The 15,955-nt window shown below is 47.1% G+C and overlaps 2 protein-coding genes across 6 annotated transcripts; one reads left to right on the top strand and one right to left on the bottom strand.

The window, feature by feature from the left end:
* Positions 1 to 1,761: 1,761 nt before the first annotated feature.
* LOC143362286 (5'-3' exonuclease PLD3) lies at positions 1,762 to 8,813 on the bottom strand. 4 transcript variants are annotated; one of them, XM_076802308.1, is made up of 12 exons: positions 8,613 to 8,813; positions 5,975 to 6,104; positions 5,602 to 5,844; positions 4,971 to 5,155; positions 4,481 to 4,829; positions 4,082 to 4,216; positions 3,815 to 4,006; positions 3,555 to 3,683; positions 3,333 to 3,472; positions 3,096 to 3,261; positions 2,696 to 2,837; positions 1,762 to 2,621 (listed from the first exon to the last, which is right to left on the bottom strand). In XM_076802308.1, the coding sequence occupies exons 2-12, from the start codon at positions 6,089 to 6,091 to the stop codon at positions 2,425 to 2,427; spliced, it is 1,995 nt and encodes a 664-aa protein (XP_076658423.1). In that variant the 5' UTR covers positions 6,092 to 6,104; positions 8,613 to 8,813; the 3' UTR covers positions 1,762 to 2,424. The 4 variants fall into 4 exon arrangements, with proteins under 4 accessions (XP_076658423.1, XP_076658422.1, XP_076658424.1 ...); XM_076802307.1 differs by lacking the exon at positions 8,613 to 8,813 and adding an exon at positions 6,892 to 7,318; XM_076802309.1 differs by lacking the exon at positions 8,613 to 8,813 and adding an exon at positions 6,964 to 7,318.
* Positions 8,814 to 9,444: 631 nt separating this feature from the next.
* On the top strand, positions 9,445 to 15,702 carry LOC143362287 (uncharacterized). 2 transcript variants are annotated; one of them, XM_076802311.1, is made up of 14 exons: positions 9,445 to 10,401; positions 11,398 to 11,498; positions 11,975 to 12,107; positions 12,180 to 12,247; positions 12,321 to 12,578; positions 12,668 to 12,770; positions 12,836 to 12,966; positions 13,055 to 13,304; positions 13,378 to 13,445; positions 13,519 to 13,593; positions 13,695 to 14,066; positions 14,178 to 14,435; positions 14,527 to 15,411; positions 15,450 to 15,702. In XM_076802311.1, exons 2-13 carry the CDS (start codon positions 11,399 to 11,401, stop codon positions 14,643 to 14,645), a joined length of 1,935 nt encoding a protein of 644 aa, XP_076658426.1. In that variant the 5' UTR covers positions 9,445 to 10,401; position 11,398; the 3' UTR covers positions 14,646 to 15,411; positions 15,450 to 15,702. The 2 variants fall into 2 exon arrangements, with proteins under 2 accessions (XP_076658426.1, XP_076658427.1); XM_076802312.1 differs by lacking the exon at positions 9,445 to 10,401 and adding an exon at positions 10,851 to 10,923.
* Positions 15,703 to 15,955: the final 253 nt, after the last annotated feature.

The raw sequence follows: 15,955 nt of genomic DNA, 5'->3' as shown, positions 1-15,955 counted from the left end.
GCCGCACGATATCATACAAATTTTACGACTCGCAATTATCACGGAGCGAACCGCTTAGTAATCGTTCGAGGTGATCACGTTAGCAGTAATATCTCGTATATTTGTTCGACATGGAGTACCTGTCAGTTTTTTTCGGATTAGTGCGCAACTTGTCGATGTTATAGCACGGAATGCAAACGAAGATTCTGCCCGCTGATTGTAACATTGTCATTGCTGATTAATTTTTATTCGTTCGTTCGATCAGCCATACAAATTCATCCGGCGTGTGTGCGTATGTATGCACGATGGGTCGCACCCGCGAAACTTATCAATGTTAAAACTTCGATAACCCGCCTGACTTATCGAAGCTACACTTTCCTGGTTCGGTACGGCAAAAACGGACGGAAAAAGTTCTGTCTTGATTTATGCAGATCAATATGAATAATTGTGCGATGGAGTCCCGGGATTTTTCTCAACCGGAAAGATTGTAAATGACGTCGCCTGCTAGCAGGTAGATCGTCAATTAGGATACGCGTGCTTCGTTCGGTTGCGTCATCGCGATCATTTAGACCGAATAATTCATCGATCGAACGAGCACGGCGCCGAAGCAGTTCCACCGACACAGTCGCACAGATGCTGAACTGCTAAATCCTGATTTTAGACCGCTGTGAGTCGCAGCGAAATTCGCGCGTTTCGTTACGTGAATCCGGATTGCGATACCAATACACGCTTATTATATTTATTACGCGGAAATAAGTGTATCGGTGCGACTACATGGTCGTGGCATGGAAGCACAAATAAAATATAAACACGAGACGTAATAACTGGTTATGTGGTAATAAACAGGATAGAAAAACTCGCCGATTGGAAAAATCGGCGGAAAATGCAAAAGGAGCGAACGAAGTAGATGACGGTAGCATAATGTAAGCACCGGGACTCGACGCGTCTCGGATTGACGTCGGCGTCGGCTTCAATGTTATATGATTGTTCCGTGTTATCTTCGTTTACGATCTTCGATTCTTCACGGTACTGACCTGCCGTCTCTACATATTGACTGTACAGAATATCTCGGTGCACGCACGCTGCGAATAGATTCAGCGAGATACATTTTCCGTCGGGTGCGTGATCTCGATTAACCGTTTCCGTGTGGTGTCCAAAATTTCGTTTATTTTCTTAAAAAAAAAAAAGAAACATTGTAAAACCGTTCTGATAATTTTACGACGGTCCGAATCGGTAATGTAATTTTTATCGGCACGAGGATCGCTCGGAAACACGCGAAGATCGCTTGTCCGGGCGTTCGAATCCCCGCGATCCGTGGTCTGGAGAGCTCGCAAGATATACATATGTATGAAGAAATCGTTCGGGAACAAAGATCCGCGGAGCGAAATCGATCGGAAAAAAAATATATCCGAACAGTGGGTTCGTGATGTTTTACAGATCGATATATCACGTAAACAAACGATCGTTACATTAACGTCGCGGTTGCAGAGTTCTTTCGGAGCAAAAAGTCACGCATTCTTCCATTCAATTTACGTAACGCCGCGAACACTCGAGGCAGGCTTTTTGCGGAGACACACGCAAATTGTCTCTATGTTTACGATTGAAGCTACGAGCCGTGGTATCGGGCCGCTGCATATGTATACGTATTTGTGGATTTTTGCTCGTGGCAAACACTATGTGACGCGGCGATGACTCGCTCGATTTGTCATCGGAAAACTTGCGTTCCAAAAATAGCGGAGAGATTTTTTCGAAATTACGAAAAGGCGCGAACGTGACCGTTCGCCCGGTTGTTCGTCGAGTTCAGAGTTTTCGCGGAGGCACGCTCGCGGGATCCTTCGTTGCCTTCAAACATCGCTTTCGTGATTATGATTACTCGCCGGCATTTACGTGCGCGCCGGACAATAATGTTATCTCGTCTCTCGAGCCGATCTCTCTTAGAAAACATTTGCAAGGGCACTTGAGCCAAGGCACACGGGCGGTTACGTTATGTAAGATTATTCTCGTACGTTTAAAATTTCAGTTGTGTGCGTCTCTCGTGCGATCGACGAGCGGTTACGACGACCGAGGAGGGGAAACGCGATGCTGCGAGGAGGAGCTGGGGGATACGAGCTAGTCGAGAGGAGAGAGACGGTCTGCCGAAGAAGACAAAATAAAGGAACAACGGAGATAAAGGAATCATCGAAAGGAAGACGAGCGTGCACGTATCGGTGCGCGCGACGCACGCGGAACAAACAGAACGTCCGCTCGAAGGCGATATTTGCAGAGTTCGGACAACCGTAACCAAGTGTTTCGTAGAACGAGGAGAGAAAAAAAAATGGGAGGGAGAAGAAGTTTGCGAATGACGAGAGAGTTGACATTTAGGAGCTCCGTGTCGGGACGCTAACCAGCCAGAAATGATTCTCGTTTTTCCGATTGGTCGATCCCTTATTAACGAAGCCGCTGTTGTCACGCTAACATGTAGCTGGACGAGCGCGAGTAGTAGTCGTCCCCAATGGCACCTGTCGGCCCTCTCCCGTCAGGCAGGCTGCTGTTCAGAGCGTAGGCGTACTCCGAGGACCAATCGCGGAGAAAAATCTTCTCCAATTGCTGGCGGAGATTGTCAGGCGTCTGGTCCCCGACCGTCTCGAACACCGTACCTACACCTACGGCGCAAAGTCGATGGTCATCGCAAAGTAAACAGTAGGAGGAAAATTCAGGGAACAAGAGATATAATCACCGGCGGTGTTTGTGAAGTAATCACCGGACCAATTGCTGGTGCCCACGTACGCCGCGGTGTCCGTCACCATGTACTTGTTGTGATTCACCCTCGAGAACGGGATCTTGTCGAACCGAGGGTTGGAGGGCACCACGAATCTCCTCTGAAACGAAAAAGAATGCGAGCGTTGAACAGATGAGACGTCTCTAGTCGCGTCTCGCTGACGTTGGAAGCTTGGAAGCATTGGCACAGAGGCGTTACAAAAATATGGAAGGTGGTCCTATGTTAAACGAGATATGCCTTCGATGTTTGGTCAATAAGAAAAAGATGATATCTTTCTATGTGTTGGAGCACGAATACCGTCTTCGGTATTTGGGCAACCACAGGCTGTGCCATCTCCCGAGCTGCCTACGATACCAACCACTTCGATTTTCACTCCCGGGTAGCTGCCGGTCAATTCCACCAGCGACCTCAGGAACGAGGTCTCCGACTTTCGCGAATGCTTCCACGAGGAGATCAACAGCCGCACTTGGATTTTCCGCTCGACAGCTGCGGCACGCAAAGCGTCGTCTATCCATGGCCAATACCTGCTCGAATTACATCGAGATATAGTAAAGCCTCTGATGCCTCATCGTTCGAACATTCTTTCATCGCGTACCTCAGTTTAGTGGTGTATATCGTCAAAGGAAAATAGTCCATCACCGCGATGTAGATAAATTTCTCCGCTTTCTCGATGCAATAAAGGATAGCGTCGACATCCTCGGTCCTACCATTCGGCGAGAAAGGCGGTGGCGCGCTCTAAAATACACATGGTGTTTGTAGTTTCGAGACTGAACACGAGCCTCCTATACAGAATCTACGATCGGTTCACCGTACTTACCGATACGAACGTTCGATATCTATCGTCCCTGTACGTGAAATCGATCGGTGTGTGTTGATTAACATGGGTGGTGACCGAATCTGGCCAGACGGCCGGCACTTTTCCGTTTTCCGCTACCATCCAGTAAACCTGAGAACCATTAACTTGTCATTTCATCGAATTTGAATAACGAGAATAACATCGTAGGATCAAAGCAGGATCGTCATAACAGAGAAAGATCATGGCCAAGTAAGCTTCCTCCTCCATGGAAACAGACTTACGTCAAATATCTTAGCATAATCGTTCGCCAGACAGCTACAATTCAAAGCTAGCAGGCCTAGTTCCTTCACTTGTGTGAGCGATCGCCAATCCATGTTCGCCGAGCCGACGTACACGTGCGTTCTATCGATCAGCCAGAGCTTCGTGTGCAGCACTCCCGATCCGAACAGCGCCACCAAGTTCAGGCTCTTCACCTGTTTCAATTCTCATGAGCTTTCCGGATATCCCTTCGTTTTCGTTCGTCCGAAAAACGGTGGGCGGGCATTTACCTTGGCATTCGCTTTCTTCGCTAGGATCTCGGTGTCGATGTTCGGGCTGACCTGGGACGGCATGTTCTGCGCGATACGCAACGCGATGTTGCGGTCTTTCCCCGCTTCGAGAAGCAGACGAAATATTTCCTCGCCCTGAAAAATTATCGGCTCGAATCGTTTGCGGCAGTCACGGTACAGGAAATCGGTTTCTCAGGAAGGACATGTAAAATACTAATGATTAGACTTTCTGGAATAAATGAATAGGTAATCTTCCATGTCCAACCAGATATTTGAAAACAGGAAAACAATTACATTTGTCCCCTGCTTCTTACGATCGATGAAAAAATTTGATTATGAATAAAGATTTTCGTTCTGATAATACGTTGGCATAAAATTATGAGCGTTCGTCCGAGTTACCTGTTTCGCGCTGTCGTCCGGGTATACGTCCTCCCTCTTCAAAGTCCAATAGTACGAGGCTATCTCTATTCTATCTCTCGCCAGCGAGATCAATTCCGCCCACGAGTCGTAGGTACTTTGCAGGAACGGAGCGTCACCGGTGTAATTCATACCGATCGGTATGCTCTCGACGAACGACAGATTGCAGCCGTCCATGCAACTCGAATCGAAACCGAAACGAGTGCTGTTCGAGGCGTACTTGTCCGCCGTGTGATCCAACAACGGCAATAAAACGACCAACACTATCAAAATTAAGATGATGGTGATTGGTATGCAACTGGGTCTGCACCATCCTTGCGCTCCTCCCCATCTATCATCGCCAAAAGCGCAAACAATCGAGGCCCGTGATTAATATCGTTCTCTCTCTATCGCTCCCTCCACCGAGCATCAGGCTCGCCGTCAGCAATTCGAAACGCGTACGATCGCTACGATAGATAAAACGGTTACTAACTTGCCGTTCGTCAGGGAATCGTCGGCGTCGTTCCGCAGCATGAAGCCGGACTGGTCCCATAAATCGTAATCGTCGTCGGGCACCAAACTGCTGTTGTGAACAACCGCGCCGCCGCTGCCAACCCCGCTGCCACCGGTGATGCAACTCGAGGGATTCGTCTCTAAACGCGCGTTCTCGGACACCGTCTGCAACGCGAGAAATTAGTCGAACAAATTAGCCGAGGCGACAGAACATTAGCCAACGCGCCGGGACGAAAAGCTGCGAGTCGAAAATTCCACTTCCTCTGAACGTTGCGATATCTGTTTAAAATTGGTAAAGAAAGAAATTTTCTATTCGCTTCCCAATGCCTTTCTATAACATATATAGAACTATGCTGAACTGTGCTGAACAATCGGAGCTTGTTTGATCGATTTTGTAACTGTACCAGAATCTAGAACACAGACCTTGTCCTCGAAGGGTTAAAATATCATCGGAACCCCTTTACGATCTCTTTCAGAGCTGCGTCCAATTTCATTTCGATTGAAAAGGAACGAGTTTCGGTTTCCTGTCGTTTCTGCGTGACATTTTGTGTGATGCGACATGATAGGGCAAGGGGTGAATAGAATCGAATGGGACACGTCCTGGTACGTACGGAGAGTTTATGTTTGACGAAAGCGGTCTTGTTCCTGCGGTGCGGCAGCAAGACGACCACGTCCTGATCCTTGGCAGCTTCCTTCGCATACTTCGTGTAGGATTTCACCGTGGAGGAAGCTCCCTTGGCAACGGTAGCGCTCGCGGGATTTATCGAGTCCTCGTCCCTCGCGGAGCATTTCGAATACGCGATATTCCTCACGTTGTTGTTGCCACCGTACGAAACGTTGTGCGTGTTGTTCACCTTAGGAATCGAATAACGTGCGGTCATTAGGAATACCGGCGCCAGACATGACTGCGTCGTTGTCTCTCGGCGATTTCGAGACTATCCCATCAATCCGGTACAAGCACGGTAAAATTCGCGAGAAGCTTACTTGTACCAAGATGTGGCAAGCTTGGGAGGCGATCTGAAAGAGGCCATCCTGCAAGTTGCGACCTGTGTGCTCGGAACTTTCGGAACGACTGCTACCCTTCCAACCGAAGAACGACATCCCTACGGATCCGCTAAAACCAAAATGCTGTTCTTTATTTCCCGAAGCGAGCCTCGACCCCTTGCTCTCTTTTCCTCGAGTCTTGGCAACAATTTTCTTACGGTCTAAAACATAAAACTATCTTGACGAAGAACACGGCAGGATCGAACTCAAACGAACGCGATTAAAATGAACTTGACCACCCGATTCCTATTGCTTACGGAAATACTAGGTCAAGCCGTACGTTCTGTGTCGTTTCGTATTGCTATTTTGCTCGGGCTATATTTTTAAAGAAACTTCTATGTCTACGAGAATCCTCTCGTCGCCGTGAAATGTGTATTCAAAGCATTTCGAATGATGTTTGCTATCAAGAAAAAGTCGAAGGACGAGTGTTAAAATTTTCATTTCTCGCGGTGCTGTATGAATTAAAAGCGAAAAAAAAAAACAGTTAAACGCGTCATTAAAAGCATATGTGACGCACATGGAAAACGTGTTACGAGTGCAAGAAAGAGGCAGAGGTGATTCCCTAGAGCAAGATCGGCTCGTTCAACTTTGTTCAATCAGAAACAGTGCAACTACTCAAACGTTAGATTTAAAGCGTGAAAACGCGACAGGACCAACGGGACGACCTAATACGTGTAAATCTGCTTACTAGATCTCCCGATTCGAAGCAAGTTCTTCGAAGAAATCGCGTGATCCGAAACGGAAAGATGGAGAACAGAATAGAAGCGGATGGAAGACAGTGCCAGGAGCTGGGCGGTCGTCGCCGCGGAAAAAATGCAGAATTGCGAAAAGAAATTGGTGGCTCGGTAAAAACGTACCTCGGAAAAGAAACTGGGCAGCGAGCATTCGCAATGCGAACGTCGCTCCAGCCGTTGCGACTGTTGACTTACCTATCGACGTACCTTGCGGTACGACTACATGGTGTCGATCGAAAAGTCACGTTTGCTACGACGGACTTGCGCCCAAGAGCTTGCCGTGTCCTACATAAATTTCGACTATCAACCACGATCCCACGACCGTTTTCCTACATTCCAATTTCCCTCGTCAAAGAACCGTAACTATTTTCATTTGGATTATCTGCTGTTTACTGGTATCGGCGTTCCTTCGGGTGAAAATCAATACGAAATCCTTTGCGTGCTATTAATTAGCAATTCGCGCGTGTATTAGTCCGTCTGCCTCCCGCCGCGTTTAGACTTCGATGCCTCGTGTCCTTGCGAAAGGGATCGAGTATTTTTTTTTTTTTATCAGTTTTATCTGGTAAACAATGGCTCCACTGCAACTTTAGGCTATTGTCCCCGATTAGTCCCTTACTTTATAATAATAAAATCAGGCTCGCGATGAAAGTAGGGTAAGAGACCCAAATGAAAAAATAAGTCGAAAAAAGCGTGGGGAAAGCGTGCACGCAAAATAAACATAAATTTTCTTCTTCCTTTAAGAATTTATTGGGACAGGTAGGTTCTGAATATTTTAGCTGTGAAGAATATCACATGACAAAGGTTTAAATCACCCGTAAATACTTCTCGGTACCAGTCGAGACGAACAGGTGCTACACGAAACGAGGTTCCTGAACCAATTAAGTTCGATTTAGCCTACTCCCCTATATGCATGACTGAAAATACTACAATTTATGCGCCTCTCCAGCACGTTCTCGCGTGTTCGCGGATTCTTGAGAGGCGAATTTATTGCGCAGAATGTCTATCCACGTTTTTTACTGTCCGTCCGATGCGAATCTGTTGATCCGCGTTCCCGATACGACTATTTTTAAAGTACGTGTGTTTTTTTTTCTGCGCACCTGCGACGATCCTACGTACGGTGATCTATATAAAGCATCGATTACGCTCAGTTATTTTATTCTCTATTCTTCGGAGAAATCGGTCGCGGTTGTGCAAGCGGAAATCAATAAGGCGAAGCACTCGCTGGAAAGGAATCGAATCGAGTGTGGTATCAACAACCCATTCTGGAGCACAATTCCTGACACGCGAGTCTGTATCGTAGCTATTATCATGAGAGTAAATTGTAAAGGGTTTAACAAAATTTCATTACCGACAGATGATAAGCGAAACTGAATATATCATACAAGAACCCCATAGAGGTCGCTAACTCTGCGTTGCGAATTTTTACAGTGCGAGACGCGAGTCTGTGTTCGCTGATTCATGGTCGAACGAGACAATAGCGGATGAATTTGCTGACCGACGCTCAACGAAAGTCAATGAAAATACACAATTGCTTTGATTAATATGAAATGTTGTAAGGAATTGTGAAAGTTTTAACTTGGTGCAACTGTTTCTCGCAATACTGTGGCTTATATGACACATCGGCGTGTGGAAAATTAAAGAAATCTACACGAATAAACTGGGTAGCGTCATTTTTTTACGACGACGGAAATTCTAACAATGAAAGGATACGGAATGAAAAAGAAGTGTTGTGTCGGAGAAAAGAGAGAATCGCAGTTTGACTACATTTAAAAGAAAAGGAAAAATAATGTAATATATAAAATGGCCAATCTTTAAAAATATTACGAATGGAGCGTTTCACAAACCTCTTGGCGCCAAATAGTCAAAGGTTGTCTCACACTCCGCAGCATTGCATTCACGATTTTTTTCAAAAATACGTAGGGACGAATCGAACGAAATTGAAAAACCATAACGACACGATTAAACCGTGAACTCAATTTAAAAAAAGCACCAGTTGATGTAGGATTAAATGCGCGTCGTCCCAAAGAAAACTTCCTAATACCGTAACCTTTGTGGCGGTTCTCCCACTCTACATCGAGGTCCACCATGAACCAATAGAAAGATAGAATACAAAATCACTAGGTCCTTTAAGATCCGATTGGATCCGGTTAAGATTGAAAAATAGAGGATTAAATTTAACTTTAATTTTAATAAAAATCTGCACAAGACAAAGAACTCGAGACAACTTTGCGTCTATTACGTTAGCCTTCCTGACAAGTTCAAAATCCTCCGCCAATGTAAAAGTATTGTATCACCATCCTGCGACAAGAACGCGATATTATCACAGACGAGGTATAGGATCCTTATAACTCGTCTGTGATATTACTATTGTCTAGTAGCTTGACCATTTTATCGTAGATGGTGCTTAATCCCCCTCACCGAAAGAAAATGTATTTTCTATTCGACAGAAAGCTCGACAAGTCCCCTGCTAAATTCCCTAAAAGTCTCTTTCAATATTTGTTCGACAAATTATATTTCAACAATATTCCTAAAGAAGGAGTGGATGTACAATAAAAACGTTTAATTCCCCCGCGTGTCAGTGGAAGCAAACACCGTGACGGGGCGATACCGTCGTGTGAACAGAAAAATGTATATAGTTAGGCGACCCTGAGTAATCGGACGCCTAGTGACGAGGAGCACGAGCATCGAAAGGTGGGGGGGAGCGTAGAGGTACTTAACGAAAAAAAGGCAGGAAAATTATAATCGTTAACGTGCCGAATCTACGTATTATATAATACGAACACAGTCTCAGGATCGATGAATGGAGGCGTGCATCGCGGCGTTCCGCAGTGTGTCACGTTATCGTACAAGTAGTCGAGCGGCGTATCGGTCGGCATCTATCGGTCGTTGTCGCCGCCATTGTTTGCATGGGCGAGCGATCGAGCATACGAGCGTGAAAACGAAGAAGAGAACGGCGAGGAACGGGCAAACGAGAAGACGGGAGAACGACGGACGGCCAGGAGGGCGTAGAAAAGATACCTGAGAATTGAAAACCGGTTCGAGGGACGAGCTATGAAAAGCGTCTGCGTTCCGCACGTTCGAGTGCGGTTTATTGTCTCGATCGTCCGAGGGGCAAATCGGCGACCAAGGGTTGCAGGAGTTGTTTAGTAGTGCGGTTCGAACGAGGGACGAGACCGTTTCGGTATTTCTCCCCTAAACTAATGTGGCCGTTTCGGACAGTGACGGTCACGGCGTACGGGATGATAGAGAGCGTGGAGCGTTGCTCTCCCGTGTGCTACGACGCTGCCGATGCAGCTTCGCCGAAGAGATCGGGCACAATTTGGTCGTTCCCTTGACCGGATTACGTTCGCATTCTCGAAGAAAGTAACAGTGGTGATGAACAATACCGTGCCGTGCGCGAACCTACGACGTTTCCTTCAGAATTCGTCCCGGAAAGCGTCCTCGCTGAAAAATGTGTTCCCGACCGAATATTCTCTGATTCTGTGATCTCCCAACTCGACTCGAATCACGGAGAAGCTTTCTGTGTTGCTCGACTCGCGCGTGCATCTACCTGAGAACATTATGTGATACTTGGTCTATTGGAACTCTGCGCCCCTTCCTCGCCACTGCGTTTCGGATCTCAAACACGCAAAGGTTAGTCCCACGAGAAAATTCATTCAGCCTCGAACAGTATAGACAGAGATCAAGGTCAGAGGGTTGGGATTCAAGGGGTTAGCTCACTTCTTGACTGTTCTCTTCGGAATAAAAATCTTAGTATCGTCGAAGAATCGATCGGGAAACAAAAAGATTGGCAATGTGTCGATGAATTTTTCAAAAAGTTTATAAATAACCCGCGGTGGGTAATGCGTCGAATGCCAGTTCGAATCCTCGAAGATAAAATGCGAGAGAACCAAGCTTTTGCATTACGAAGTGTTGGACAACTTTGTTGACCTGTTTTTAGGATTTCCACGGAAAAATAGGCAAGTTTTTCCGACTTTGGTATTCTAACCCCTTCGAGCAGCGTATGCGCAGAAGTGGATGGCACTGTTCGCGCATCGGTCGCGCACGAAAGGGTAGTAGATGTGTAGGAGGCTTGCGGAAAAGGGAGCACGAGTGGAACGATACGGAAAGAAACACGTGTACCTTGTTGAATAATGCATCCGTCTCGCAGGTTTTGTACGTAGCTGCATTTTCTGGTTGTCTCTGGCAGTAGTGCACGGCCGCGAACGAGACCGACCGCAACAAGAGAGCTTTTCTTTTCTTCGCTTTCGGTGATTCCGTTAGGCCGCAGCTGGTCGGAACGCCGAATGACAGGCGCCCGTTGATTGCGTTTCGGGCAAACAAATCCGCGATAACGCCGATAACGAAGTATACGACATCGATATTCGGCCGAGCCAGCAACCGATAAGCGCGATCGTGTTTCAGTGCTTCGTTGACACTTGGCCGATCAATTTCCTCCGCGCGATTCGACGAAACGTCATTCGAGTATCCGGGGGCAACCGATTATCCTCGGCCACGTACGTGCGATTAACATTAACATTTTTTTTTTCTCAATACCGCGATCCGAACTGTCAACTTCGAACTCCTGCCGTGGATAGGAGCGACAGCGAAGCTTCGGAGTGCCGTAAACCGTTTATTTTCTGATTTCAGGATGCTGGACCCTTCCTTTCCGCACCGAGAAGGGAATCTTGGCCCTGCGACGATGCTGATGCTTTTAATTCTATCATTAAGCGACGTACCTTCCGTGAAAGGTGAGCATGCAGTGTAGAGCCACCGGTGGCCACTGGCATCCCTCCCTTTCCCCCTCTCCATCGCGTAACGTCCAATGGACGAAGCGTACGTCAAGGTAGCGGCCGTCGAATGATTTCAAATCAATCCAATCTGAAACACAAATTAGTCGACGGTTTTCGATAGTTGCGTCAACTGTATCAACAAAACGAAAGATGTATTTGCGAAACACGACTCTAGCCTTCTATTGCTGACACCGCGCAACTTGCAGAAAAGAAAATTATTCCGTTCTGAAGGGTGTTTGATCATTGAGTCACCGTACACAGAGACCGTACTGTGTTTGCTTCGCTCGGTCACGATTATTCCGACGAATTGATAAACTACCAACCGGTTTGCCTGAGTTGGTTCGCAAGGTCCCGCGGGCTCGTTAAACCGTCATGTAACGAGCGGCATTTCATCAATGAGAACGATAAGAGTACAGTGAATGAAACTGTCCTAGGTTCCTGCGAGTTCCCGGCGAGTTGGGCCGGTGAATGGTACGAGTATGGAAAAGTGGTATCGGTTACCGTAAACGCGACCGCCCTGGGTGAAAGGACGTGCGTGGAGCGATCTATCGATTCGTATATCATCTAGTAAGTAAAAGTCAACGGCAGGAACCTCGTTCTAAAGCAGAGATACATTGATTCATTGATTCATTGTTTCAGCGGAGACAATTGCTACCACTGCCTAATCGTCAACGACAGACACGAGAATGTGATACAGTTTCGCGAGGGTAAGAAGCGACTCTTGTTCCCGTACGAAACGTTTCATCCGATTTCACGCTAACCGATCTTTCCCTGCCGCAGGATACTGTCACCCAGTACAAACTACGTTGGAGGAGATGTGCTCGACCATCAAATCGGACGATACCCTTTTCTCGATGTTCCGCGTGAATTCCAAGCCGATACCCTGCCCCTTCAGCGGTTCGTCGTTCACGTTTTCGTACGACAAGGGCTCTGGCGAGTGTCTGTCTCCTGTCAGTCTCGGAGAAAAATGCACCGACGATAGCAAATTGCTCCTGAAGTACCAAGCTTGCCCGGACATCGAGAGGACCGAAAGCAGCAGTGAGTTGATCTCAAAATAAACTGAAGACTCGGTATGGTCTTGATCTTGAGCCAACTGAACGATTGTCATAAACTGTTTGGTATTTTAGCGGAGGAACTGCAGTGTCTCGCTGTGTGGAACGACGGTCGTAACAAGTACCTCGTTGGAACCTTGAAGGGTAGAAGCGTCTCCAGTACCGAGAAAACCTACAGGTACGGTCGCTTTCGCGCGATCGTCTCTCGCTTTTTAATAAACTCGTGTTCCTTGTTCTCCGTAGATGTTTCTTGTACGAAGAGAAGCCGCATCACCAGGGAAAGGTAGTGTACCTGCTAGCTCAGTCCGGCGAACCCACCTGCAACGGCCTAACCACAGTTTCCGAGGGATCGCCTACGATCAAGTTGACCAAAAGTATGAAAATTGTCTCGATTCGTATTTTGTTCTGGCAGTTGTTCTCCGTTTCGTATGTTTTATTCGTTTTTCTCGTTGGTCTGTACAGACGACAAGGAGCACAACAAATGTAAATACCCCTCGTGGATCATCGAGCATCACGACTGGCATTCGTTGGACGGCACCAAGGTCTATCACTTCACGAACAGGAACGCGACGCTGAAAGTACGGGTGCAAAACGAAGAAGGGGACACGTTCCACGACGAGAAGATCGTCTGCCATAATTTGGAGAAATTCCACTCCGCGGACAGCGCGCAAGGACACAAAGTGCAATTAATTGCACACGTAACTAGCGGCTGGTAAGTAAACGCGTTACCTCGAACCGGAGAGTGCTTTCGAGCAGAAACTAATTACATTACGGGGTGGTTGCAGCGATATCGGTTACGTTTGCATGATATTCCACAAACGGGATCACCACATTATAGAGCTGCAGCAGTCGGGTGAGTACTTTTCGAGCGTTTGTGCGACTTGGCGCACTTTGAACCCACGTTTCTGACCAATGATCGCCCGCAGATCAAAAGGCCATAATGCCGGACGAGGCGTGCTCACTCTCGGACACATCCACGATGCCGTACACCACGCTGATCAGTAAGTGATGTAGTTGAATATTGTCAGAGACCTTCGGTGTAGCAATGACAGGTATGTTCGCGAAGTCAGTGCCGATCGTAATCGATCGCTCGTTGACGCAGGCTCGTCGCTACGTCAGAGGAAGTGTCCGAACCATGGGAGATACACCATGCTAGGCTTGACACCGTTCCACCTGGCCGGCACGCCGAACCGTCGTCAGCGTCGCAACGAGAAGCGTGTATCCAGGATCGTTAAAAGAAGAACGTGGAACGAAGACCCGCAGCAGGCGAAGATGCACGATCAGCTGCAACGACAACATCAGCAACAGCAGACACACCATCATCATCACCATCACCATCAACACGGAGGGGAACAGCAACAGCAGCAGGAACAATACGGAGACGGGTGCAGCAACACCGACGTTGAAATAGGATGCACTTCGCCGGATCAGAGTGAAATTATTGCTAGAAAAACGTGTGACAGAGAAGAAACGAGTAAGTCTCACGATTCGAACAATTACCGCCCTTTCTTCTGGGTGGATTCATTTCTGGTTTCTCGGGAGACACTGCGGAAGGATGTAAATTTGTGTTAATCATCTTTTACAGCGTACTACTGCCATGGCAGCTGGGAAGAAAGGGGTGCCTGGTACACAATAGTGTCTCTACAAACCAGCCAGGCCTCTCCCGGACTGGGGCAGACGTATTGTCTGTCTATGCGGTTGAAAAGCAACACGGGAAAATCGTCAATGGGAACAAGTAGTAAATCTAAAATGCCCGAACAAGAGCACTGGGTTGCAAAATTGGACTCTGTTTGTCACAGGGAACCAACGGACGACGCGTGGACCCTCAGCCTCGTGAATCAAGGTACGATGAACGTGAATCGATGGTATCTTTTGCCTTTTCCAAACCGTTGTCGTGCTTCTCGCATCATCGTTGGTTGCTTTCTCTGTTGTAGGTGTTTGCGAGGACGCAACGAAGGCAGCTTCCAGTTTAGCGCCATTCCTTCCTCTATCGAAAATCTTATTTATTATAATTGCTGGGAATTGCGCGGCCTACAAGTATTTGTTGAGATGATATGCGTGTTTCAAGTGAAACAGAAGCGATGCTCGAGGCGGTACCGTTCCTCTGAACTCTTGCACAAAACGAGCGAAGAAAAAGGCCGGCAAACCCCTTCGAGCTTTCGTGTTCCTCTTCTCGAAGAGGTCGAGACCAAGAGTGATAAGCGAGAACGGTTCAAGTCGAGCGACGCGAATCGTTGAACAAAGCCGCGAACCTCGACTGTGTGTTTGACGGATCACGCGTTTTTCATCGTTTCTTATTTTTCCTTCTTCTTCTTCTTCTTCTTCTTCTTCCCACTTTCAATTTAAAACTGATTCAACGGCAGCTCATAGACAACTATCATTTCTTAGTCTCGGATTCTTCTATTCCACATACGTTCGTTCTGTTCGCTTTACTTCCTTCTCGTGTTAGCCCATCCCTCGACTTTCCTGTTTGCTTGTTGGTGTTCGAACACGCCTCTCGACGCAGGACCGTGCCGGAACCATATATTTTAGCCTTTGTTAATTGGACGTATTTTTTCGTCACAGTCCTGCCGCTTTGCATACTTTAAGGACGTACTTAGATTTTATACGCGAGGACCGTCCGTTCCGAGCGACCACAGAGAATTTTTTAACGACGTTTCTATCCCGTGCATTTACAAGTTTTCTACGTTTTGTATTGTTTTTCAAACGCGTGTCGAGAGCAAAGCGTTCTCTGTCGCACCGAGAGGAACCACAGACGTTAATTTAAGAGTGAGAATTGCGAGCAACGAGACGTTACGATTATTCGAGAGAGCTTGCGAGTTTCTGAAGACGAAGAGAAAGAGAGAGAGAGAGAGAGTCTGGGAGACAAGAGTAAGAATCAGCAGACCATCGAGCACCCATGGCTTCTGTAGATACAAGCAGGGTATAAGAGTCAAGACCACGTTCGATCGATCGCGGGTGAGATTCGTATGATTCTACGTCTAGGGGTTTCATTTGACTAACGCGTAACAATTACAATAAGAGAGTCCTTTTTTTACTTTTGAATCGACTACACGTTGTACATAATAATTTAAGCACTGTATAAAGACTGTTTTTAAAGAGTATAAAATTTTCCACTATAGACGATCGCGACGGATCATCGAAGCGCGCTACAGATTCACGCAATCATCGATCAGACTGATGCAAGGGGAACGACACGTATAAATGCGATTACGCTCGGTCGTTTCGCGTAACGGGCTTTGCACGCGAAGCGAAACTAGACCAAATCCAACCAAGAGACCGAGTACAGTATACGCTCCGAGAGTGAGCACACCTCGGAACTGGAGATGGTCGGTAGACTGCGAGTTTTTACGTGAATTCTGA

This window comes from Halictus rubicundus, chromosome 16, assembly GCF_050948215.1.
Source record: "Halictus rubicundus isolate RS-2024b chromosome 16, iyHalRubi1_principal, whole genome shotgun sequence".
Taxonomy (NCBI): domain Eukaryota; kingdom Metazoa; phylum Arthropoda; class Insecta; order Hymenoptera; family Halictidae; genus Halictus; species Halictus rubicundus.
Note: the sequence above shows the minus strand (reverse complement) of the source record. Positions and strands in the feature narration are given on the sequence as shown.

Bases quoted from the DNA above. Each gene is read 5' to 3' on its own strand.
- LOC143362287 (XM_076802311.1), top strand. From the start codon at position 11,399: ATGCTGGACCCTTCCTTTCCGCACCGAGAAGGGAATCTTGGCCCTGCG. The intron at 12,771-12,835 runs GTACGGTCGCTT...TGTTCTCCGTAG, and splicing joins AGTACCGAGAAAACCTACAG to ATGTTTCTTGTACGAAGAGA. The intron at 14,067-14,177 runs GTAAGTCTCACG...CATCTTTTACAG, and splicing joins GTGTGACAGAGAAGAAACGA to CGTACTACTGCCATGGCAGC.
- LOC143362286 (XM_076802308.1), bottom strand. From the start codon at position 6,091: ATGTCGTTCTTCGGTTGGAAGGGTAGCAGTCGTTCCGAAAGTTCCGAG. The intron at 3,262-3,332 runs GTACGCGATGAA...TAATTCGAGCAG, and splicing joins ATATACACCACTAAACTGAG to GTATTGGCCATGGATAGACG. The intron at 2,838-3,095 runs GTTGGTATCGTA...TTTTCGTTTCAG, and splicing joins CGGGAGTGAAAATCGAAGTG to AGGAGATTCGTGGTGCCCTC.